This window comes from Raphanus sativus, unplaced genomic scaffold, assembly GCF_000801105.2.
Source record: "Raphanus sativus cultivar WK10039 unplaced genomic scaffold, ASM80110v3 Scaffold0119, whole genome shotgun sequence".
Taxonomy (NCBI): Eukaryota; Viridiplantae; Streptophyta; class Magnoliopsida; order Brassicales; family Brassicaceae; genus Raphanus; species Raphanus sativus.
The window spans coordinates 38,923-62,789 of record NW_026615439.1 but is presented as its reverse complement, the minus strand read 5'-3'; the positions used below and the strand labels follow the sequence as shown (position 1 = coordinate 62,789).

At 35.1% G+C, this 23,867-nt stretch overlaps 5 protein-coding genes and 1 pseudogene across 5 annotated transcripts; 3 read left to right on the top strand and 3 right to left on the bottom strand.

The window, feature by feature from the left end:
* Positions 1-632: 632 nt before the first annotated feature.
* LOC108849684 (pentatricopeptide repeat-containing protein At4g21705, mitochondrial) lies at positions 633-2,345 on the bottom strand. The gene is given in 5 exon segments (XM_018623273.2): positions 633-919; positions 922-1,191; positions 1,194-1,364; positions 1,367-1,940; positions 2,022-2,345. Coding segments are annotated over 5 exon segments (1,536 nt in total). The 5' UTR covers positions 2,256-2,345.
* Positions 2,346-2,797: 452 nt separating this feature from the next.
* Positions 2,798-9,380, bottom strand: LOC130494367 (DNA-directed RNA polymerase II subunit 2-like). The gene is made up of 25 exons (XM_056996079.1): positions 9,048-9,380; positions 8,281-8,502; positions 7,887-8,177; positions 7,580-7,777; positions 7,407-7,471; positions 7,217-7,303; positions 7,015-7,135; positions 6,869-6,913; positions 6,640-6,777; positions 6,489-6,561; positions 6,244-6,320; positions 6,048-6,155; positions 5,849-5,965; positions 5,603-5,758; positions 5,421-5,525; positions 5,196-5,321; positions 4,998-5,075; positions 4,808-4,903; positions 4,605-4,720; positions 4,459-4,528; positions 4,318-4,371; positions 4,088-4,231; positions 3,672-3,971; positions 3,172-3,594; positions 2,798-3,090 (listed from the first exon to the last, which is right to left on the bottom strand). The coding sequence occupies exons 1-25, from the start codon at positions 9,309-9,311 to the stop codon at positions 2,983-2,985; spliced, it is 3,582 nt and encodes a 1,193-aa protein (XP_056852059.1). The 5' UTR covers positions 9,312-9,380; the 3' UTR covers positions 2,798-2,982.
* Positions 9,381-9,564: 184 nt separating this feature from the next.
* LOC130501199 (uncharacterized) lies at positions 9,565-11,222 on the top strand. The gene is made up of 5 exons (XM_056996081.1): positions 9,565-9,713; positions 10,338-10,391; positions 10,549-10,652; positions 10,756-10,794; positions 10,880-11,222. Exons 1-5 carry the CDS (start codon positions 9,635-9,637, stop codon positions 11,018-11,020), a joined length of 417 nt encoding a protein of 138 aa, XP_056852061.1. The 5' UTR covers positions 9,565-9,634; the 3' UTR covers positions 11,021-11,222.
* Positions 11,223-11,343: 121 nt separating this feature from the next.
* Positions 11,344-12,025, top strand: LOC130501198 (uncharacterized). The gene has a single exon (XM_056996080.1). The coding sequence runs from the start codon at positions 11,573-11,575 to the stop codon at positions 11,999-12,001; it is 429 nt and encodes a 142-aa protein (XP_056852060.1). The 5' UTR covers positions 11,344-11,572; the 3' UTR covers positions 12,002-12,025.
* A 2,171-nt stretch (positions 12,026-14,196) lies between these two features.
* Positions 14,197-16,206, top strand: LOC108853404 (CRIB domain-containing protein RIC11-like). The gene is made up of 5 exons (XM_018626818.2): positions 14,197-14,526; positions 14,933-15,082; positions 15,403-15,500; positions 15,778-15,880; positions 15,980-16,206. Exons 2-5 carry the CDS (start codon positions 15,025-15,027, stop codon positions 16,204-16,206), a joined length of 486 nt encoding a protein of 161 aa, XP_018482320.1. The 5' UTR covers positions 14,197-14,526; positions 14,933-15,024.
* Positions 16,207-20,278: 4,072 nt separating this feature from the next.
* On the bottom strand, positions 20,279-21,176 carry LOC130501201 (E3 ubiquitin-protein ligase HAKAI homolog; annotated as a pseudogene).
* Positions 21,177-23,867: the final 2,691 nt, after the last annotated feature.

Below are 23,867 nucleotides of genomic sequence, written 5' to 3'. Positions count from 1 at the left end.
AATTGGGAATTTGAAAATTAATACTCTTTCTCATTGACAGATAAAAAAATGTTATACTACAAACATGAATCTAGAGCTCCCATGTTGCTAACTCCAATGTGAACCTCATACACCTTGATCAACCTAATTTAAATCAATTGTATTCTTGTTCAACTGTTTATTTATAACTTTTTTTGTTTTTACATTTTTAAAAGGATAAGAAGAAGAATTGGTGACAAAAATGGTCTGGATGTCAGATTTCTGACTTCAATGTTACTTTGGTTCGTTGGTGATTTAATAGGCTACATATCGAGGAGACAACGGTCTTACAAATAGTATCTGATAGTATTCTAAAACGAGACACGAGAAGATACGGAATATAGAAATATCTTATATTATAAGTAAAATGAAAGAGCTAGAGCAGTCTTTATATTTGTTGATATATAATACAATTCAATCCAAATTTGTCTTTTCGTTGCTGGGTGTAATTCGTTTTGTATGGATCATAAATTGTTACAGAGTGAATATAAACTTCAATAAAAATATATCCAAATAGTGTTCCTCTGTTAGTTCAATATAAGAGCAAGTGACAATTGAACAGGAACAGAGGATTCTCGACCAACATAAAGATTCTGTGACAGTGGTATCAACTATTAGGCCGTTGAAGCAAAACTCATATCTTGAGTACATGTCAAAAACGCATAGTAAGAAGAAGAACAACAAACTCTCAGCAGTGACTTCTTTGTGCTGAGAATCGCCATGGTTTCTTCATCGCTTTCAATCTTGTCCTCTTTCATACGCTGCAACAGAGTGTCAACGTTGCTTCCACCTTCTCTAATATCAGCCTTGACGAGAGCATGATACATCTCTCTCAAGCTCACACCCATACACTTCCTAAGAGACGCAACAAAGCTTTCTACTTCTCTCAAGCTCCCTTCACCCCAACCCAACTCAAAACACCTGTCACCACCTTCACCCCAGGTCTCCATTTCCTCTTCCCCACTCCTACATCTAAAGCCGTCTTCAAACACTTGTAAGCATTATCCAAACCACCCTTTTCAACGTAAGCAGCAGCCACAAGCCCCCAAGAATCAGGGGCAGTACCTTTCCCTCTCTTCACAAGATCTTCAAGCAACGCTTCTGCTTTCTCCTCCATACCTTTCCCAACGTAACCACGAATCACGACGCTAGGGACCCGAAAATCGTAACAGTCCCTGACGATGATTCCCATTCCCTAACCACTTCCTCAGCTTCTTTCAAAGCATCAATCTTCACAAGCGACTGCAACACCGTAAGATAGTCTTGATTGATACGTCTCTTACAAGCTTCTTTCTCCAAACCCCATAGCCTCAACACCTCTCCCTTGTCACCTAACCTAGCGTAAGCGTAATGAGATGATTGTACCCTTCCCCATCTTTACCCTCCAGTCTACTTTCAGACAATCTCAAAAGCTCAACGGCCTTATCACGGTCCCCACAATCGATATAGAACTTCGCAGCAACAGCGTAAGTGTTCCAATCCACCGTCTCCATCTCCCGTAAGATCTCACCGATCTTCTCAAAATCAGACATAACACCAAAAGCATTAATACATAACCTAAAACTATAATTATCAGGAGCGACATTCTCTTCCTTCATCTCATCAAACACACAAGGAACCTTCACGTGCTGGCCAATGTTGGTGTAGAGACACATGATGTTGTTGTAAGTAAGAGAGGAAGAAGCGTAGCCCAACTCCTTCATCTTCTCGAAATGCGAAAGAGACTTCTCCACGTCCTGCTGCCTGACGTAGCAGTTGAGCATCGCTCCGTGAGTCTTGTCGTTCTTGTGCTGCTCCTTGAGGTTCTCGAAGTAGGCTTCCGCGGAGACGAAGCCGTGGACTCTGCCCACGAGGTCGAGGTGGACGGCGTGTTCCGTCGGGGAGAAGATGCATACGCCCGTCTCGTTCATCCATTTCGAGACCTGTTTGGGAGGAGATTAAAAAGGGTTTTAGAGAGAAAGGTTGTTGCTTTTGGAGAGAGAGAGGGAGGGGGAGAGGGGAACCTCGAGGGCGTGGAGGAAGCGTTTGCGTTTGCGGAGATCGTGGACGATGCGGATGAGCTCGGCGACGGAGACTTTGTTGCCGGAGTGAACCCAGTTCTGGAGTTCTGGGTAGACGCTTGATTTAGGGTTTCCTAAAGGGCTGATTTTGGAGTAGAGGGTCGTCTTTTTTACTCTGTTTGTGTAGTAGTATCTGCTTGTGAACAGATTCGTTGGGATTCGTCGGAGTATGTTCATTGTTTCCGGTGGTGAAATGCGGCGGAGACTCTGGTTTTAGTTCGTAAAGTTCGGTTCTGAACAACAACTGAACTAACATGTTTGATGTTTCAATGTTTTTAAAAAGGTTTTTGATATTTTCAAATTAGACCTTAATTTTCGGTTAAAATTCAATTTGAACTTCATTCTTTTGTCTCATAAAATTTTGAACCTTAAACCCTCAAAAAACTTTTTGTGTGCAGTTCAGTGTGGTTCTCTCTATCTGCAACTGCAACAGACTCAAAGTGGATGAAATTTCAAAAGGCAGCATAAGCGATTGAGCATTCTGTTCCAGAGCAGAGACGAAATAGATTTGAAGAAGAATGGTGATGATAAAAATAGATTTTTAGACATTTGATTCATTGGGAAGTGATCACATCTTCTCTACTGAAGCATTTAAAAGACTTTCTCATCATCTTTCTTGTTGGAAGTCATTATGTTTTAGGCCAGAGCAAGACTAAGACCAAGCAGGAATGTACACTTTCTTTTTCTCAAATCAGTTTCAGCTTTAAGAACTTCTCATGTCCAAAGACAAAAGTTGTGTTGCTATTTCCTTAAACATGAGAGTATACCTCTCTAGTTTCTAATTTCAGAAGTGCAAATAAACGATACACGAATTCGTAGTTTGGTTTCGTTATAAAGATACTGGCAAAAGAGAACACGAAAAGCTCACAATGTTCTACCGAAAAAACAGAGAGCAAAGCTCCTCTCACTTTCTGCCTTTAGCTGATTTAAGCCCTTTGGTAAGCATCCTTGGAGCAATCGCCATCGACATAAGCTCTTGAAAAAGCAGCTTGCAAGCATATGGAATGTGAACCTGTGATAAACATTTAAGAGGAAATGGCATAAAGACAAATGAGCATTCAAAATAATGTCTAAACAAAGTTTGGTAACTTACCTGAACAATATCTGTTTTGTTCTTGCAGCCTCTGCATTCAAAAGAATTCTTCTTCAGGTTTGCAATGGCAATGAGCCCACAGGTTTCACACACATGCACCCTATACGCATCGCTCTGATCGAACAGTCTCTCCTTCAAGAAATTTGCAGCACCATGCGCAATCATGCAATCACGCTCCATTTCTCCAAATCGCAGACCACCATCCCGAGACCGCCCTTCAGCTGGCTGTCTTGTTAAGATCTGCACAGGACCTCGTCCACGCGAGTGAATCTTGTCATCAACCATATGCTTCAACCTCTGGTAGTATGTTGGTCCAAGGAATATCATAGCTGTGAGTGGTCTGCCCGTGTGCCCATTGTACATCCTCTCAAAGCCACGCATTTGGTAGCCACACTTATGGAGCGCTTTGCTTATGTTATCCACCTGAAAACCACCGCAATGGTCAAATTTATACCAAGTCACAACTAACCGAGAGCAGCTAAGGGAACATTGTAAGTTACCGTGACATCTGTAAAAGGAGTCGCATCTCCTTCTTTTCCCATGTGCGCTGCCACTTTCCCCATGATGCACTCGATAAGCTGACCAATTGTCATCCGAGACGGAATAGCATGCGGGTTCACGATGATATCAGGAGTTACTCCTTCAATTGTCCAAGGCATGTCCTCCTGTGTGTACGTCATGCCAACGGTTCCTTTCTGACCATGTCTACTACTAAATTTGTCTCCAATCTGAGGTATACGAACGGATCTAACCCTCACTTTCACGAACCTTAAGCCATCTGCATTTGTGGTCAATAACACCTACAAGAGAAGTTCAAAAGGTACAAGAATAGAGAACTTTCAGAACCCCAGGTTTATGTCTAAACAAAGATATGATCTGTCCTGAAACTAAACTGCAAGGAAATACCAAAAGTTACCTGATCCACCATTCCGGTTTCACTATGTCGCAAGCTTATACTGTGATCACGTCTAGTATATCGCGATGATTGACCTTGAGCCTCGTCTTGAGATATTGGAGTGGTTTTCCCAATGATTACATCTTCACCTGAAACTCTAGTACCCTATACCCCAAATGATACACATTCTTAAATCAATCGCCTAATCAGATCAGATGTAACAACTAAGTACCAATAAATTTTATACTTACAGGAGGTGCAAGACCATCATCGTCCAGCTTCTCATACGAACCATGTCGCATACCCTGCAGCAGAAACAATAAAGTGTTAAACACCACTAATAATAAGCACCACATAAATATATTAGCCGCAAGTGTCAAATTATGACTTACCATTGTACTTGCCCTGTCAGGGCGCCCAAAGTCTTCTTTGACAAGCGTCCCCATTTTTTTCTCTTCATCTCTACCCACAGAAGGAGATTGCAGTATAAATAAATGGAACTACCAAAAGAAAATGCCCACATATATGATACACTCACCTGTAAGACCGAAAGAACAAGGATCTAAAGAAACCACGATCTATTGAAGACTGATTCATGATGACAGAATCTTCCTGATTATATCCAGAATAGCAAGAAATGGCAACAATAGCATTCTACACAAGAAGAGAAAAACAACATTTGAGAGAACTGATAGAAGAATAAAAGCTGGATGCTGAAAGACTTCAAGCAAATTAACTCACAATTCCTGCTGGAAGTTGCCTAAAGTGAAGATGCTCCATAGCTCTTGTGGTGACCAGAGGCTTTTGAGGGTAATAGAGGACATATGCTAAGGTATCCTGGTTGACAGAAAAATGGTAACAGTATCATTAAAGCATGTAAGAAATGGCAGGGAAAGACCGAAAGGCCACAAATTAAGAGCCTAGAACATACCATGCGAAATTGGTAATTGGTGACATATATTCCCATCGCTTGCTTTCCCATAGCAGATTGATATGTATTACGGGGTGACTAAATTCAAAAAAAAAAACGCAGAAATGGCAGAAAAAAGTACACGAGATAGTCAGCATAAAATTGAATTTACATAACTAAATTGCTTTTTATAGACAAGTCAATTGAAGAGATAAAAACCTGATTATGGTCGGGAAATGGTATAATCGAAGCACAAACGCCCAATATCAAAGAAGGGTGAATCTCACAATGTGTGTAAGTTTCAGAATATGCCTCATCGGGACGGAGTCTAGCTTGAACCAGATCCTGAAACAAAACTAGGATTGAGTTTTCTGTGCAAATGACTAGGCGAAAAGTGCATTTATTCACATCTTCAATTCAATCTTCAAACATTCTATTACTCACATTAATAGTCATGGATATCATAGTAGTCTCCTCTTCCTCTGTGTCAATGTATTCTATAAACCCCTTTGCAACTAGATGATGCCAACCATCTTCTTCTGCACTTTCCTGCGTTAAAAAAAGAATGTTGGTACAATCAAGTTATTAACGAAAGGTATTTTGAGAGCAGAAGACTAGAAATTTACCCTTTGTTGCAGAGCATAGATATCTTTCTTCTTTATTAACAGCCTCTGGTTATCCACAATAAACAAGGGACGACTACAACGACCATAATCAGTGTATATCCGGAGCTCTTTCAGACGAATATCTCTAACAACGCCAACTTCAGTGTTAACATCAACCTGCAAGTGTAAACGTAATATATCACTTCTACAAAACGTTCCAATTTAGTGGCTAAAATATTTGGAACGGGAAAGAAACTGCATGCTTACCCTTCTTCTCAAACGTCTCAAAGTTTTCACCAACATGTCAGGATCTCGATGAACTCCAACCCACATTCCATTGACAAAGATTTTTGTGGCTTGGGGTATAACTGATGGAGAGATTTCCTGCAATCAAGTTAAAGACCTTGAGTACTCGAAACAAAGTAACAGAGATGGAGTAAGAAACTAACTGTGAAGTGCTACAGACCTCAAAATTCTCAGTCCCCCATTCTTCCAAGAATTCCAAGATGGGATAAGCAGCTGACCCAACTGTAATGTAGACCATGAGCGCCAAGTTTTTCACTAAGCCACAAGCCTGGAAAAGCAAAGCCATAATAAGGAATAAGCAGTTGAAGTAACTGAAACCCAAAATATTCTTATTTCTATATATGCAACAATTATACCTGTCCTTCAGGTGTTTCAGCAGGGCACATCATACCCCACTGTGAGTTGTGCAGTTGTCTTGGTTTCGCCAATTTTCCTGCCATATAAGACTCGTTTAGCATTCAAGTGGAAAACGAGAACTACAAGCCAAACTAACTTGCAAGGATGTGAATAATTAAACTGAACTATGACTAACATACACGAACTGTACTAACAGATAAAGTGACACAGCACATAAGTGCAGGAAAAGAACGAGGGCCCTTACCTTCACGCCCAATAGGAGAATTGAGACGCCTCAAATGTGACAAAGTGGAAGCATATGTTAACCGATTTAAAACCTGGTGTAAGTAAAGAATTTTTAGAACCGAAATAATCTGAGCTGGAAAAGGAAGAAACAAATAAATAAATATCTTAACCTGAGACACTCCAGCTCTTGTACCAGCAGCGTTTGCCTGGCCCCAGTTTCCAGTAGCAAGAGAATATTTCAGGCCAGAGGTAATTGTTTTAGCCTTAATGGCAAATTGAAGATTGACTTCTTTGCCATTGTCAACACACTGTTAAAACGACATGAATTAGACTTCCAAACACGGAATAAAAACTAGAACTAAAGTTCTCGACTCAAGAAAGAGCAGCTATGTAAGAGACCTTCTGAACATAAGATCTCACATCCCTCGTTAGCTTTCTGAAAAGCTGCATTCAAAAAGATGTTAAGTCAATAAGGGATCCACTAAAATGATACTTCAAATTCTTCAAAATTTCTCAATAATGCATGATTGGGGCCGATAGCAAACCATTCTAAAGAGTCCTCCAAGTAAAGGACCAGCAAGATCCAGCCTTTTGTTACCATAATGATCCCTATCATCTTCTGGCCTTCGGCCAAGTGCACAAAGCAGCAGCCGGTGTACGATATACCTGAGGGGGTTATTGCATAGTATGAGCAACACAAAAACATATGAAATCTCAACCAACACGAATGAGCTGAATACTGCTTACCCAAAATAGTAAGCTTTCTTCGTCTCACAAAACTCCCCAACTCCTACATGAGGAAGCATTTCTCTCTGAAGGATATCTCTTGCATACCTGCAATGATAATATTGCAATTGCAAACCTCCAGTATCAACATCAAAATAGTTGATATCTTAGATCATAGCAGCCAAGTCAATTGGTTCAAATGATCACATACTTTATCCTCTTTTCCTTGGGGGTGCCCAAGGGTGCACCACGTTTCCCAATATAGTCAAGTGCAACCTGAAGCAATATGAAGGTTATCAACTAATTGCAGGATATATCCTTAACCACCAAAGATGATAAAGCCAGAATAAAAATTGATTAACCAAATAAAGAAACAGTGGATACCAGCTGATTTTGAATAACGAAAGCTTCTTCCAAGGAAGGCCTGAGCAACTCCATCATCTGATTGTCGGCAAAATCATAGCAAATATGTTCCAATATGTCCTTATCAGCAACAAATCCCAAGGCGCGAAACACTATTATAATAGGAATTTCCACTTTAATGTATGGTAGAGTACACCGGATATACTGGCCAGATGAACCCTGCATCCATTTACCACATAGAACGCAAATTTTGTATCTTACTCTAGAATTTACAAAACAAATATTGAGAAAGGATATTGTAAAAGTTATGACTATTAGCGTATCTTACCCCTTTCGCACTAGCACGAGCAAGCATACGCACAAACATTGTGCTGGGAGGCCTATTTTGGTTCTCAGCCATGGAACGGACTTCACCAACATATGCATACTTATTTGGCTGTCGCTTCTTGAAAACATAAACATGGTTCGTACTCATCTTCTCCTGAGCAATCAGAACCTTTTCACTGCCATTAATAATAAAGTATCCGCCCTGATCATAAGGACATTCTCCAAGCTCTGTCAAATCTTTCTCAGAGTTCTGAAACAAGGTACAGTAACTAGACCGCAGCATGATGGGAACCTAGGAAAAAAATAAAATAAAAGAATAACACAGTCAGAACCATACAGATGATGCAGCTCATTACATCTTCTACACATAAAAAAAAAAAAAGAAGTTCACGAACCTTCCCAATGAAAACTTTGGTGAAATCCTGCGTCTCTGTAACTTCCTCACCATCATGCCCTTTCTTTATAACTCTCTTACTAACATCGACATAGAGAGGAGCCGAGTAGGTGAGGTTTCTCAACCTTGCAGCCTTAGGGAACAAGGTGGCAGTCTCTCCATCAGATTCCGTCATCATAGGTTTACTCAGATAAATCTGTCCAAAACTAATCTTGTAGATTGTCTGCAGGAAAAATAAAGTTTTATCAACCACACACCTTTTCATAGTGCCAAAACTGAACTGAGCTTCACCACAACATTCAAAACAACTGAAAAATCCACCTTGAGAAAACGAAGAGCTCAAGCATAGAATACAAAAGTGATCTCGAGATATCAATGAGATCACAGCTAATCGAGAAGCGCAAACACTAATAATCGCATCAACACTGTACAAGCTAAAATAGACTATCTGCATAAATATAAGATACCAAACACATTTACTTAGTCCTAAAACTGATTAGAGCTTCACGCAATACTCAAAACCACTGTACATACACCTTCAAAATCAATAGCTCAAGCATTCAAAACTAAGGTAACTGAACATCAATCACATCAGCTACTCAATAAGTAAAACCCTAATTACAACAAAAACTGTACAAGCTAAATCCAAAACAGCTCAAAACCGCCACAAACACGATAAAACCAGCACAGACGTTCAATCCCCCCCCCTTCCTTAGAAACCCTAGAAATGAAAAAAACGAGGAAGGAAGGTAAGCAGCTAAAAGCAACCTCGGCGAAATCGGATTGTTGGCCAGGATTGTGCTGAGACTCAGGACGGATCTCGATATCAGAGGACTCATCGACGATCTCTTGCATAGTGTTCTGGATAAACTCGTCGAAGGAATCGAGCTGCTGACGAACGAGACCTTTCTCCTCAAAATACGCAGAGATAACGGCCCACGCGTCTTCCTGGGTGATCTCCTCATCGTCGTCTTCCTCGATGTAAGTCGGATCCTGTTCTTCGTATTCGTTGTTATTATACTCCATTTCCATCTGAGAGAGCGCACAAACGGACACTGCTCTCGAGCGAAAGAACGAAGAGGAAAGGAGACTGAGACGGCCTCGAGTGTGTGTGTTTATAAAAGGGAGAGTCGGCTTGTTATTTATGGAACGAACCGGCTCGATTAAATAACCGGTTTCAGGCAATGTGATGGAAACCGACCGGTTAGATTATAAGGGCGCTTGGACTTTTAATATGACGAAAACACCCTTAATATAAAAACAAAGTCCCCAGCTCTTTTTTCCTTTTTTTCTTTGGCTTCGGCGATATTTTCGGCAAACGGAGAGTGGAGGCGGAGGGAGAGAGAGAGAGAGAGATGATACCGCAGCAATGGACGCCGCCGCCGTGTGGGAGTCAATGCACGCATAAGTATGCAGCTCTTACGCAGATTCCATGTAAGTCTCTCTCTGAATTCAATTCAATTGATGTGATCCGATCTACTATGTTCTATGTTGTTGGCTCGTTTGTTTTGATTTCTTTAGCTATGAAATGATTACGATTGATTTTGATTGTTGATTAGATTTCTAGTATATGGATGATGGATGATGGATGATGGATGATGGATGATGGATGAGGATGATGGATGATTCAGAAGTCCATTAGTCTACATTCTTTGGTTAAGATTGGTGCCAGAGACAGCTCATTGTGGTAGTTGCAAGTGTGAAAAAGAATACCGTCTTGCTTCTTTTTTTATTGATGTAACTTGTAGAATGTGCCACCGATTTATAAGTAAAAGGGGGTGGTTATGCAGAGTTGTTTGAACTTTTCTATCATGTATTTATGAGGAGGATGTTTAATAGGAGGAAGAAAAATGATAAAGTGATGCTTCTGCATTGATGTCGCTTCTGTGAACTAGTATATCACAAATATTTATACTTAGTAAAAGGGCTTGGTTTTGGATGTTTCTGTCTAGTATAAACACTCTCTCCGGATTATAGAAATCCTTCTTTTTTTTTTTGGTTACGCCTTATCATCACATCAGTTTAGGCACTGATGATTACCATGAATCCATGTTGTAGGGAGAGTATTCTGCAAGAAGGGATGTGATGCCGATAGTGACTCATGGGAAGATTGTAAGCATTTCTCTATCTTTGAAAATCCATAATGACTTGAGGAGCAGAAACATCTGTCCTCGCTATGTATATATATGTTCATGAAGAAGACATCTCCTCTCTTTTACAGGTTTTAATTCCAAGTTAATGAATTGGTGTAATAGTGTGCTTTTTACAGGTGTATCAGATTGCAGTGAGATATGCTACAAAGACCCTGTGCTGAAAGACCGACAATGGAGTGCTTATATAGATCGTTCTCCTGGAGCTGCCAGCTACTCTGAGGTATGGTATTTTAAACAAAGACATTTTCTTAGCAGAGGAGTAGACTGAACAGTTATACCGTATCTAGCTTGTTTTTACATGTCCTCTGTTTTATAAAATTCAGGAATGCTTTCACGCATGTGTGGCAGGCTGTGGTTACAAGGTTTGATATCCTTGTTTTCAACTCTCGTTTTTTATGCGTTTGCAAATGTTCTTCTTAACGCCACTGTTTGTGTCATCATATACAGTTTGAAGTTGAATCTGAGGAAGTCAATAAGGTGAAACCAAAGAGACCTCCACCACCGCCACCAAAGCCACAGCCACCACCAAGAGCTAAAAGACCAATGCAGCCTCCTTCTGATGAGGATGTTCCTGCAAGTTCTGCTTAGACATCAAACGCTTTGTGAACTAACTTCTCAAAACTCTTCAAACATTTGGTAATCTGACCATGTGAGGGGGGAGTATTATGAATAGAATATTAGTGGGCCTCGTCCCATGGATGGACCTTATGACCTTTTTAGTCCATAAGCCATATTAATGAAACTAGATACTCGCAATCGCATATGGGTTGTTGCTATCTAATTCATCTTCTGCGAGTTCCGTTTCTCATTATTAAGGAAACGTTATATGTATTGTGAAATTTGAACATGTAGTACTTAATAGTAAACTAAAGAACTCAATAATGAATCTATAAGTAAATTAGTCAAATGAGATGAGTGTTTTTTTTGTTACAAATCTTGATTTCTTGTTAATGAAGGAAACAAAAAGATCATCATGACCTAATCTTGTCGATTATGTGAGTGGGTGACTTGGTGGTATCTTCTTTGTCATGTCACACCAAACTATTTATTACGAATCCACATAACAAGACGGTGTCGTTTGAGCTCATCAACATCACCACTTTATTAGTTTGACGAGGAAAAAAAAAACTCTCCCTTCACATGGCTCTTCCCTTAAACCGCGTCAGATCGACCTTGCTCTTCACGTTCACTGTATCATTCATCTTCTCAGGAAAGTCACTTGCGGAAGGCTTACGACCTTCCGATCATGGCCTACAGTACCAGTTCAGCTCACCACCGACTGAATCTCATTCACCTCCCGGTAAAATGATGTCCTTCTTCGGAGATTCCCATTCTCCTCCTCCTTCTCAGCTCCTCTCAAAAGCTTCGGAGGCAGACGACGGTGATGACTCGTGGTGGCGTGATGGAGCTATGAACAGACGTGATCACGTGATGAGGCACGTGTTTCTTGCGGCTAGTATCATCTGTGGCGTCTCCGGTGTTGCGCTTCTTGTTGTTTTCACTTTGGTTTACTTCTTTAGGTCTCGGATACGAGAACCATCGAAGTTACCCTGTAGCGATTTAAAGTAGAAATTTCGATTTTGATTTTTACCTTACGTGTATATATATTACACGAATTGTTTTTGTTTTTATTTATTTTTTAAAAGCACTTTTATGTTTTGTTGCACACCCACATATTTCACCATTTTTTAAAAAGAAAAATACAGAATTACAATATAACTTGCTTGTAAAATTAGATATTTGGTTTGACCAAGTCGAATAGTCTATTTAAATTACTTAAAAATATAAGACAAATATCAAGTATCAAAATAAAAGTACTATTTGAATTACTTAAAAATATAAGACAAGTATAAAATATTACAATAAAAATAATTATATGATCAGTTAAAAAAATTATTATATGACTCATAAAATTGAATATTTGGTTTGATCAATTCGAATATCGAATAGTCTATTTAAATTACTTAAAACTACAAGACAAGTATTAAGTAATAAAATAATTATTTAGTCTTATTTGCCTTGTTATTCATTTCTACTAAAGAAAAATATATATTTTCTAAATCATAGTAAAATAATTTGTTTATATTTCAATTTCCTAGTGAACTAATCATAAATGTTATATTTATATAACTATATTGGATCTTTCCTTTTTATATATATTTTCCAAAATTGACTAGAACGTAAAATAAATAATGAAATGTTCTTTCTAATAATAAAGTTATTTAGTTTTAAATTCCAGTAAATTATCAAATAACTTACCAAAAATTATCAAGTAATTTACAAGTAGTAAATAATAAAGTAAAATAAATAATTTGCAAGTCCGCCATTTCTTAGCAAGTACTTGAAATTACAAATACTCATTTTCAATAAACCAAATACAAATTGAAAATTCTGTATTCGAATCTAGTCATCTGAGGTAGAGAATAACTGATCTCTTTATATTAGCTCTATGCCACAAACACATGTGTAAAAAACATATTTTTTTGGTCACATATTTTTTTGAGAAAGGTAAACAACATACTTTTTGGTAAAATAAAAAAACATACTTCTCATGCGACTTATTAAGATGTAGATATTTTGCAGAGAAGAAAAAAATTATAAATCTGACTGATCAATAATAAATTAGTTTATACTCTGGAATCTTATATATGTATAAAACTAAGACTAGCATCGTTCAGATAACTCCTTTTTGTTAGTCGTAGCCATGAGAAATCATAGCTGTACCTAACAGAACGATAACCAAGACCAGATTAGACTAGGTCAAATTAGCCCATCTCAATACAATATTTACGAGTTACATATAATATAATAAGTTTCTAATATTTCACACTTTGGAACAAAAGCTAGATATTGCAAGTCAATCACATAGAGCGTTTATATTCCTTGACCGTTTGTATAAAACCATAGTCCTCACTCGCTAGAGTTTTTCTCTCTTTTTAGAATTGTTTTAGGACATATCATCCCTTCACCTTACAATACATATAAACCTCTTTCAACAGTCTCTTGCACTTGTCTTTATCGGTTATTTTTTACATATTGCGTCTACAGTTTTCGAAATTATCCTAAATTACAGGCTTCAACCTTTCATTGTATTTAAAATAGAATTGCACATTGCATGGTCATTGTTTGTGTATACAGCTAACAAACATTATAACTATTGAGGAATCGAAGAAAGGTAAAACACACAAAGCGTGTGTTGAACAAATCTGCGAAAGTTGCATTGTTTAACTCAATATGCATGCATTATACAGTTGTGGCCATTGACTATCTTACTGCTCCAAATCCTATATTTTACTAAACTTTCTAAGGAAATTACCAATTTGCTGCTATTATATGTTTATAATACACTATTGGTATAGAAAGAAGTGGGACAATACATTTTGGGGTTGGTCAACTAGAAAGACATTAAATTACTAAAGAACTCATTTTCACAATGAACGATGATGTATGGTTATTTATAAAACCTATATTAATTCCAGCCGCATAATCAAAAATTCAAAATCAACCTAATTAAGATAAACGAAACAAGATAACTGACAGAAAGTGTTAGTTTTCCTTTTATCAATAAAATCGCTGAATGATGGAATCTTCAAACACAAATCATCCGTAAAACTTATATAAGAATGATAAAAATTGAAAACTAAATCAATGCCTTCCACGTATTACGGTGTTCTATATGTTAGTATCACGACCAGGCAATGTTTATATATTTTTCTGAAACATTCTTAAGATAATAGACTAAGAATCTTTTGTTAAATAAATTATTAACATACAAGTAGTGTCATGGTTCCCCACTTTCTTAAATCTTGCCCGATCAAGCAGTACTTCTTCCTTCATTCATCCTCTACCATCACGATTCGGCTATATCTTGATATTTTCTTGTGTATCCTATATGGGATCAGGATACTATCTTTTTGAATAATTGGTTTTAAGTGTAAGATACTATCAATTCGCTTAGTGAGACGCATATGTTTTGTGTATTTTCAATTAGAGGCTTTCTCCATCAATCGAAGGAAGAGCTTCTCTCATATTTTTTTTTCAACGAGAGCCCTTCACATTAACAATGAAAAAGCGCGAGTCTCTGTAATTTCCAGGTATATACTAAATGAAAACTCTCTTTACTTTTGACAAAATAAAACTCTCTTTCATTTCTTCACAATAATAACATATATGTATGCTAAATATTGTGGGATTAGTACGTCATTTTGAGAGTTATTTTGTCTCTTAGGTAAAAGTTAAGTATTTCTAACTTTAATAGCATCATCGTTAGTCGTTACTAATGTTCCTATATATTTTAATAAGATGGATCATAGTCATAGATTGTTGGAGCACTTGAGTGTTCATAAACAAAATGTGCTATAGATCTTGTTCCATGGGATAAGCCTTCACCTGTATACGTATATATTTCCCTTGCTTACCTGCTATATATAGTTCCTTCGCTTTCTTTACATTTTCTCTAATAAGATTTATTTGTTCTTTTTCGTCTTACTTTTGAAATAGATAAGACACAGTGGTTGTGTTAAGCTTATAACAATAGAAGCAGATTTTGTAAACATTTGGAGTTGGCGAGTGATCTGCATCAACAATTAATAATGACAATGAAGATGAAGGGAATCTACAAAAGCTTCAAATCAATCTCTCATATATTTGGTACACTTTTTACCATGTTTTCAACTACTTCTTATCTTATTAAGCTAGTTTATATAGTTTATCAAAATTTCTTGCAACTTTATACCATATAATTAGAATCTGTGAGTTCTGAACATGAAGTAACTTATAAAAATAACCTTATGATATGAGTCACATTTCTGAAGTACACGTACGCCCTACACGCCGAAAACAAAATTTTCGGTTCATTTTAAGCCACAATCGTCCATTTTATTCATCCATATGGGAACACCCAATTATCTTAGAGATGTCTAAGTGATGAAATTATTTATTCATAAAAGATAATTTGGTCAAGTCAACAGTTGAGAAAGACATAGATATGGAAATTGGGTACCCAACAGAAGTAAAGCATGTGGCTCATGTAGGCTGGGAGGGCTCCTCTGGCAGTGCTCCTGCATGGGTAAAGCTCTCTCTCTCTCTCTCTTTTTGTTTGGTTTTTATTTGTTTTTATTTTTACTTTTGTCTCAGAAAAATAATTAGGATATTTTTCTCTTTAGTATTTTACTAATCAAACCAAAACTACACATTAGGAGTATGCCGTCAACTCTATGGCTTACTTGCCATAAAATCTAAAAAAAATTGTCAACGCCATAAAATCTAAATTTAATATCACCTAATGGTAATTTTGTTTTCTGCTGATGTTTATCTAAAATTTTAATATTTTTTTGTGGATGAAGATGAGTGAATTCAAAGCAGCAGTGGAGCCTTTATCTCCAAGAGCATCATCTTTTAGTCATGCAACACATTCGAATTCTTTCTTGCCCCTTTCTTCATCCACTGGTAGTTTATGGTTGCATTTAAAATGATGAAATGTATGAACAATTCTAATTACATTTTTAATTAGTGGAATTAATTATCTATATTTTTTTATAAATGCAGATTTTGATCAGAGCTCAAGCCAACCAACTATATCAGATAGGCTAAGGGATGTGCCACCAATTCCAGTAGGTATATCCAAGGTTCATACTAAGAGCAAGAATAGGAGAAAGAAACCATCTTCATCATCACCAAGATCCAAATTACCATCTCCAAAATCTTCAAGATCTGCAGGTTTATCTAAATATTCGTTCAAATCAATGACAACGCGATTGAACTCTAATGCATAAAGGTGAATTTAATCAAACTAAAAATCATAACTTGTGTCACACATTACATTATGTATAAGGAACTTTTTTGATAGTTGAAATGGTGGTTTTCTTTTTGTTCCGAGTTTTTTATTTTGTAGTTCTTGGATTTGAACTTCTATGTACATTGTCAAAATAATTACAAGAAAAGAAAAATATATAATTTGTGCGAGAAGCAAAATTATCAATATTTATAGTAATCTGGATTCGGAGGTTGGAGAAATGGATTTTCCTTATTATAGAAAAACAATATTTTTATGCTAAATTTAATGAAAATAGAAAATTAATCTAATATATCTCTCTCTAAATTTTTTTCCGAACTTAATTGATTTTAGAATAAAGGGTATATAAGTATAATTAGCTTTTCAGAACTCTATATGACCAATCGACAAATTTTTATATATTATTTTCTGATTTTTAAAGATAAATGTTTCAAAAGAAATTATTTTAAAAATATATATTTTATAATTTAATTTTATAGTATTAGTAATAATAATCTCTTGTAAGTTTCATATAATATATTTATAATCAAATTTTAGTGTGTGAAAAAGAAGAGAAGTACCAAAAATGAGAAGAAAGATGGGTAAGACATAAAACATAGTCCGTAATCATGTAAGAACTTAGTACATGATTTGGCAAGGAGGCGTAGTTCAAATATGTAGGGGCCCGAAAGACGTCTTCAGTAATATGAGCCTTGACGGCCCGATACTTAACTTGTTTAATTTGTAGTGACGGAAATTAACAATGTTCATCCTAATTCGCTGGAGAAAATGACAGATTCTGTTCATTGCTCTATGTGAAAAATGCATGGTAAACAGTTCAATTTAACGTAACTTTAGAGTTTTTCAGTATATTTTCAAGGTTTTGTACTAATTATTTTTTTAATAAAACTTTTACATAATAGGCATTATAATACAGTGTATTATACATTTAAACTAAAATAGACAATTATTTCAGTGATATGGAGTAGAGACACATACAGACTACATTAAACTAGTTGTAAAGTAAGTAAGCACTCTTATTCAGGTTAACCACACATTCAATAATCCCTTGCAAGTAATATTATAGCTAGTATTTATCTCCAAATATTTGACTTTTGGTTTCTTCTTAGTACTAATAACCAAAATTTGACCCCAAAAAAAAGTACTAATAACCAAACTTAAATTGCATTAAACAAAAAAGTTATAGAGCTTTCTGAACTTAGAGTTATAATGGAGCAGTAAATAAGATTACAATGTTTAGTGTCTTATTTTGATATATTGATTCTGAAGTGTACTCTTAATTTTAGCAAAATGATCTATACTTTCAAAAATGTGCGAAGATTAAAAAATTAAGACATGATTCATTGCCTGAAACTTTGTTTCCCAAATTACCGAAAGAACCTAAAGTTAAATGAAAATAAATAAATATAAGAAAAATTCAGAATTCTGAATTTTGATTTTGGCGTTTAAAATGACATTGAAAAAAAGAAAAAAAAAATTGAAGGCAATAAATGAGTTAGTTGGTAGACAGAAGTCACTCTTTCCCACTAGCTATTATTAGAAGATGACGTCCACACAACACCAAGGCGTTTCAGCTCGGTTCATTTACTCAATTAACCTCCTCCAATTCAATGCACCTTTTACACACCTTGTCGTTTTACTGGGTCGTTTGGATTGCAATTCAAGAAGCCCTTCAGAAAACGGCGTGGTTTCTGTTTACTATGACAAATTTACGGATAGTATTCTCCATTGCCACACCTTCAAAAATACTATTCTCTTTGCCACACCAAAATTCTAATTGCCACACTTTTTTTTCTCATATTTCTCTTCCCCTTCTTACCCTTAATATTATATTAATATCTTATATCCATTTTATTTTTTAAAATTAAAATCAAAATCAGATCTCATTTTCCTCTCTCCTCTCTCTCTTCCCCCCCACATTACGTCAACTTCACTCCAAAATTCAATCCTGGCGGTCCCCACACCAATACACTTATCTCCTTCCCACAGCTGTCGTCTCTTATCTCCTTTCTCCCATCTTGTTCCTCTTCCCCAACCATAAACAATTTTTTCTCATATTCTTAACTCCATTGACGATTTTGAAGGTTTTTTTGAAGGAAATTGATACGTTTTTTTCCACGAAATTCTCATAATAATATACTACTTATTTTTTATGTATTATGTGAAACGAAAAATAGCAACATTTTACTGTAAAAATCGTGAGAGTTTTGAAAGAAAAATTAAAATAATGTTTGAAGAAGATTTTGTATTGTTCTCTATTTTTAACACGATTTTGAAAGAAGAAAAATATGAAAATTGTGTTAGACGATAATCTGGGTTGTGTAACACATTATTAGTTGATTAAAAAGCCTTAAACTGATGAAAAACTAAAGTTTTAGGTAAAAATGAAAGTTTTAGGTATATTGTTATGAAAAAGGATGTTTAAGGGCATTTTGTATATTTCTTCTTATTTTGCACTGTTTTAAACAATAATAATGCATTACAATAGTGATAGACGATATTGTGGGTTGTATAACACCCTCTTGATCAATTATAAGTGTTAAATCGAGAAAAGCAAAAATTTATAAGAACTACTGGAACGATTGGTATTACTAAAGTGAAAGTGTATTACTTGTATTACTGGAACGACTATGTACCAAAGATCTTAGACAACTTAGATTCTTTAAATGGTTAACTAATCATAATTTTTTTCCAGAGAATTATATGGCTTCTCCCATTACAGTCATATGTGTTGACAATAAAGGAAGTTACATCAAGTATAGGCCTGAGATAAAGGCAAATGGAGATATCAAGTATTTACAGAAAGAGTAAGACAAATGGAGATATCTATCATTTAGGATTTCAATTCAGTTGTATCTATTTTAACTTTACTATGATTAAACAAAATGCTTTAATTTTATAAATAATTTATCTGTATTAAAAACTTTTGATTAAATAGATGGATTTATTAGGAGCATGAATGCATCAGATTATTTTTAATATTTTTGAAAATTATCAAAATTAAATTCTTCATGTTCATTTAACTATATTTTAACTTTAACATTATTTACAAACTGTTTTTATTTTATAAATAATTTATCTGTCTTACAACCTTTTGATTAAATAGATGTATTAATTAAGATCATGAATGCATTCACATCATTTTAATCTTGTGAAAAATATCAAAATTACATTTTTATTGAAGCTGAAAGATATACATTATTTTATATAAATTTGAAGATTTGATATTATATTTTTATTTATATAAATGTGTACATGGACTACTAGCACTACTAGGACTACTTTTTACTATCTTGTATTACCTTGGACTACTATGTGTTATACATATTTCTAAGAAGTTTATATTTTTTGCTTATTATATATTTTTAGAAGATGTAGCTCATATATTACGTGATAATATGTTCATATATGTGTTTATTTGCCAAATTAGACGTAAAATACTCTTAAATTCTCAAGTTGGTAGAAATTTTCTGATTTCCATATAAAACATCCTTCTACTTCCATACTAATGTCTTGATGGGAATGCCATAATAGGCTGAATTTCAGAAAATACATAATTTCTGAAACTTTTTTCTGCCAATGTGTTATATACAGTCTATAATTGTCTAAACATATTGGTATTACTATTAAATTTAATTTCTTGAGGTTGTATTACTAAAAAATGTTGTAATTTGCAAAATTATTACTATGAAGAATGAAATATTACTACTAGCTTGAGTACTACTAAGAGTAAAATTAATATTATTTTAATATTCAAACATTTTTGTCTAACAACACGTTTTAGACATCTGTCATAGGTTTTTTTTACAAAATGTCGACAATGTGTTACACGTTTTAGACATGTGTCATTTTTTTTATAAAGTATTGAAAATGTTTTTGTCTTAGTAATACCTAATAAACCTAGTAGTACAAATGTGTTTTCTTAAAACTCAGACTGCCTTATACTATATTGGTCCAAACCTGATGCAAATACAATCATACAACACATAGCATTTTCAAAAACCTTAAAACCCAAAATCAGATTCACACTGATCAAGAAGAGTGACATTGGTTCTAAAGATAGAAGCATTAGAGAGCCACTTTTTGAAACTTTCAGACAAATAGTTTTAAACAGTACATACAAGAAGAAGAAGAGTTGAAACAAGTCTTAATAGTTACTACTCCTGCCCAAAGCCATCACGGTTGTCTTGTTGCCACCCGAAACCTTGAGCGTCTCTACCCCGGTTAACCTGTTGAGGCGGTTCCATACCAGGATTCCACGAGGACTGAGGATGATAAGATCCTTGGAAACTCAGATTCATCGTTGGCGCAGGCTGCTGCTGCTGCTGATACCCGAGCGCAGAACCTTGTTCTGTCTTCAGGTCTTGTCATCTCAAAAGGTGCACCATTGTAGAATTGCTGAGACGATCCATCAGTTGTTGGATAAGGCGGAAAGCTAAACTGCTGAGGCAAACGATTGTTGGGAATGGGCATGGTGGGCGGTGGTTGCATCATATTCATAGGCAGAGGGTAGTCAGGGAACCGGATTCCAGGTTTAGGACTAGCGGTTTCGAAACCGGGAGGACGAGAGTTATCGTTGTTATCTGCAGGGTAACTCCCAAATCGAGAGAGTGGCTTTGACAAGGAAGGTGACCTGTGTAGTAACAGAGGAGGCTGCTGCTGCTGGTGGGATCTTAAGGGACCTCTCATGAGTGTGGAGTCAGAAGAAGCAGAAGATTGGTGCTTTGTGGTCTGAAGGTCAGAGTCGTTGCCATCTTCTTTATCAAGAGGAGCATCGGGTAGTAAAAGGGAGGCGTGGAGGTGATGGACATGGGATTCAAAGTCAGGTTTCTTGAGGAAAGACCTGAGACAGTGAGGAGCAGCACAAATGAAGATACCTTCCATCATCTTGATAGTCTGAATCTTCTGAATCCGTTCATCACATATGTTCAATAAAACACAAACATAAAAAAAAGATAACAAGATATCAGCGAAAGATATCAAGTGGTTACCAAACACATATGTTCAAATTCAAACATTCACTCATTAATTCAATCTCACGAATTTAAGCATCCACACACATATTTCTATCCATTATTTTCGAACCCACATTACAAATGAGCATAGAATTCAAAAGAAAGAGAAGAAGAACGAAAAAGATACCCAGATTTTTTTAGAATGAAGAAGATGGAATAGAAGGCTTCTGTTATAGATGAAATCGAAGGTTTCTGTAAGAAGGGTGATTCATAGCACTTGATTTCAGAATGATTTCGAACAACGAGAAGAAAAAAGAACAGGGTGATTTCATCAATTTGGATTTTCAGCAAAAAAAAAAGGGAGAGATGTGGAGAAGGACGTAGTGAGTCTAGGTGGAAGAGGAGAGAAGGAAATACTCTGATTAGGCTAGAGGATTAGATTAGGTTTAACTGTAGTTTTGTAGTATTGTTAAGGGTAGTTTAGTATTTACTAATATTTCTGTATTTAAAAGAAAAAGAAAATTAAATGATTTATGAAGTGGGGCAAGAGAGAATAAACATGGGAGTAAGTGTGGCAATGTAGAATAAAGTCCCAAATTTACTTAGGTAGTTTTAGGTGTGATTGGGTGAACGATGAATTAACTATAACTATGTAAACAGTAAGCGTCGAGGAACATGTATATAAATTAATCAGAAAATATGAGCCTAAAAATATTGTGTTACAAAGAAAATAAGCTACTGTTCACCCTACGTGTACGTGGGTTAGCAATGACTAATAGTGTACGGTTCTGAAAATTTTAAAATATTTTAAATACGTAAAGCACAGAATTACACAGGCGTGGTGCATAATAAACTTGATTAAAGGCGTGGTGCATAATAAACTTGATTAATAAATCTATTTTATTAAAACAGAAGTACACATATGGATTAACCTTTAGTTTTCAGTATTATTTACACTTCTATACCACTGACATTAAATATTATTTCCTATTTTAATACTGTATTTCCACTTTGATTAATGTGTTTTCCAAAATTAAATTTGAATTAAATACACAATTAAATAATACTTCATATTTTAATGCTTTGTGTTTTCCACTTACATTAATGTATTTTCTAAAATTAAATTTGAATTAAATACACTTCATTAACTTCTCAATTAAATCATTATCAAATTCAAAAAAAAAAAATTTTATTGGACAAACAATTTATGAAAATTATAATATCAACTCTTCATTGAACAAATCTAAACGAAAAAAATATTACCAAATTTAAACCGAAACTAGATAATATCCAAACGGATTTACCATTTTGGTATCTAGAGAACCATAACTAAACCTTATCCGAACGAAATATTTCGGATATTCGAATGTATTTAAATCATATTTATATACTTCAATATGCTAGCTATTTTTTGAGTTAATATCCAAGATATAAGTTATTTTAACTTGTTTAAATATTTGAAATATAAAAATAGTCAAAAATAAACATCTAAAGTAGATAAACAATAATCAAAATACCAAAAATACTTAAAATATATATTTATTCTTCATCCAAATATTCAAGTTAAACCTATTTTAATTTTTAATTTAGGTACTTTAGCTTACATTACTCAAATTTACATGTTATATTTTTTTAGATTTAAGGATATTTAAAGATATAAATTTAAAAAATTAAAAAATAGTTTAAACGGGTTATCAAACCCGCAAAGGTCCAATTAAATCGGAACCGAAATTTATAAATATCCGAATAGAGCTAGAGTCTTTAAACTCAAAAATCTCAAACCCGAATAGATTTTAACCGAATTCGAGTGGATACTCAAATACTCATCCCTAGATTAGTCAATATAAAACGATCAAATATTATAAATATATTATTTATTATAAATAAATAAAAACTAAAACTGAAAATTAATATCCGTGCGATCGCACGGGTCAAGATGTAGTTAATATTAAACGATCAGCATAATTAACGCAATAAGTTAAATACTCGTCATCCATTCTAAGCCCGACTACATAGATCAAATTAAAAATGATTAAAGATATATCTGAAAATTCACGAGGAAGACGACAAATGCAAGAGAAAAACAGCTAATATGTACAGATCTTGACATGATCATCAATCACGATTTAGATGAATGAGTGCATTAATTTAGATCACATTATAAGTGGATTTAATTTACTAGTATGCATGTAATGGACCAGTCGACACATCATTTAAATTTTTTAATAGGATAGATATAACATCATCCCCTTTTTAATTTTTAAGATCCCATTTATTCTAAGATGATCCATTCACTTTCACATCGGTTTATGGCCAATCTAATCAAAAAGTTGGTGCAATATAACCTTCATGCAGGGGTCAACAGCTAAAAACAATTAATGGCATACAACATTGACTTTGGGTATTATTAGTAACGTAGTAATACGAATTTGATCGATAGTTTTTTTTTGATTGATAGTTTTCTCCGAACATAAAATCATACACGTACTGTATAAATTAGCCACTTTCAAGTGTCAAAAACTCGAACTGGAGAAGTACATCACCATTTCCAAAAAATGATTGCCACCAAATGAGTTACTGTCAAATCTCGAACCTGTGAACAAAAATTCAACTTTTTCTATATAAGACAAGTGTCAACCAACCTTCTTCCAACCAAGAGACCTTGGGTTGCTACAAACATTTAATA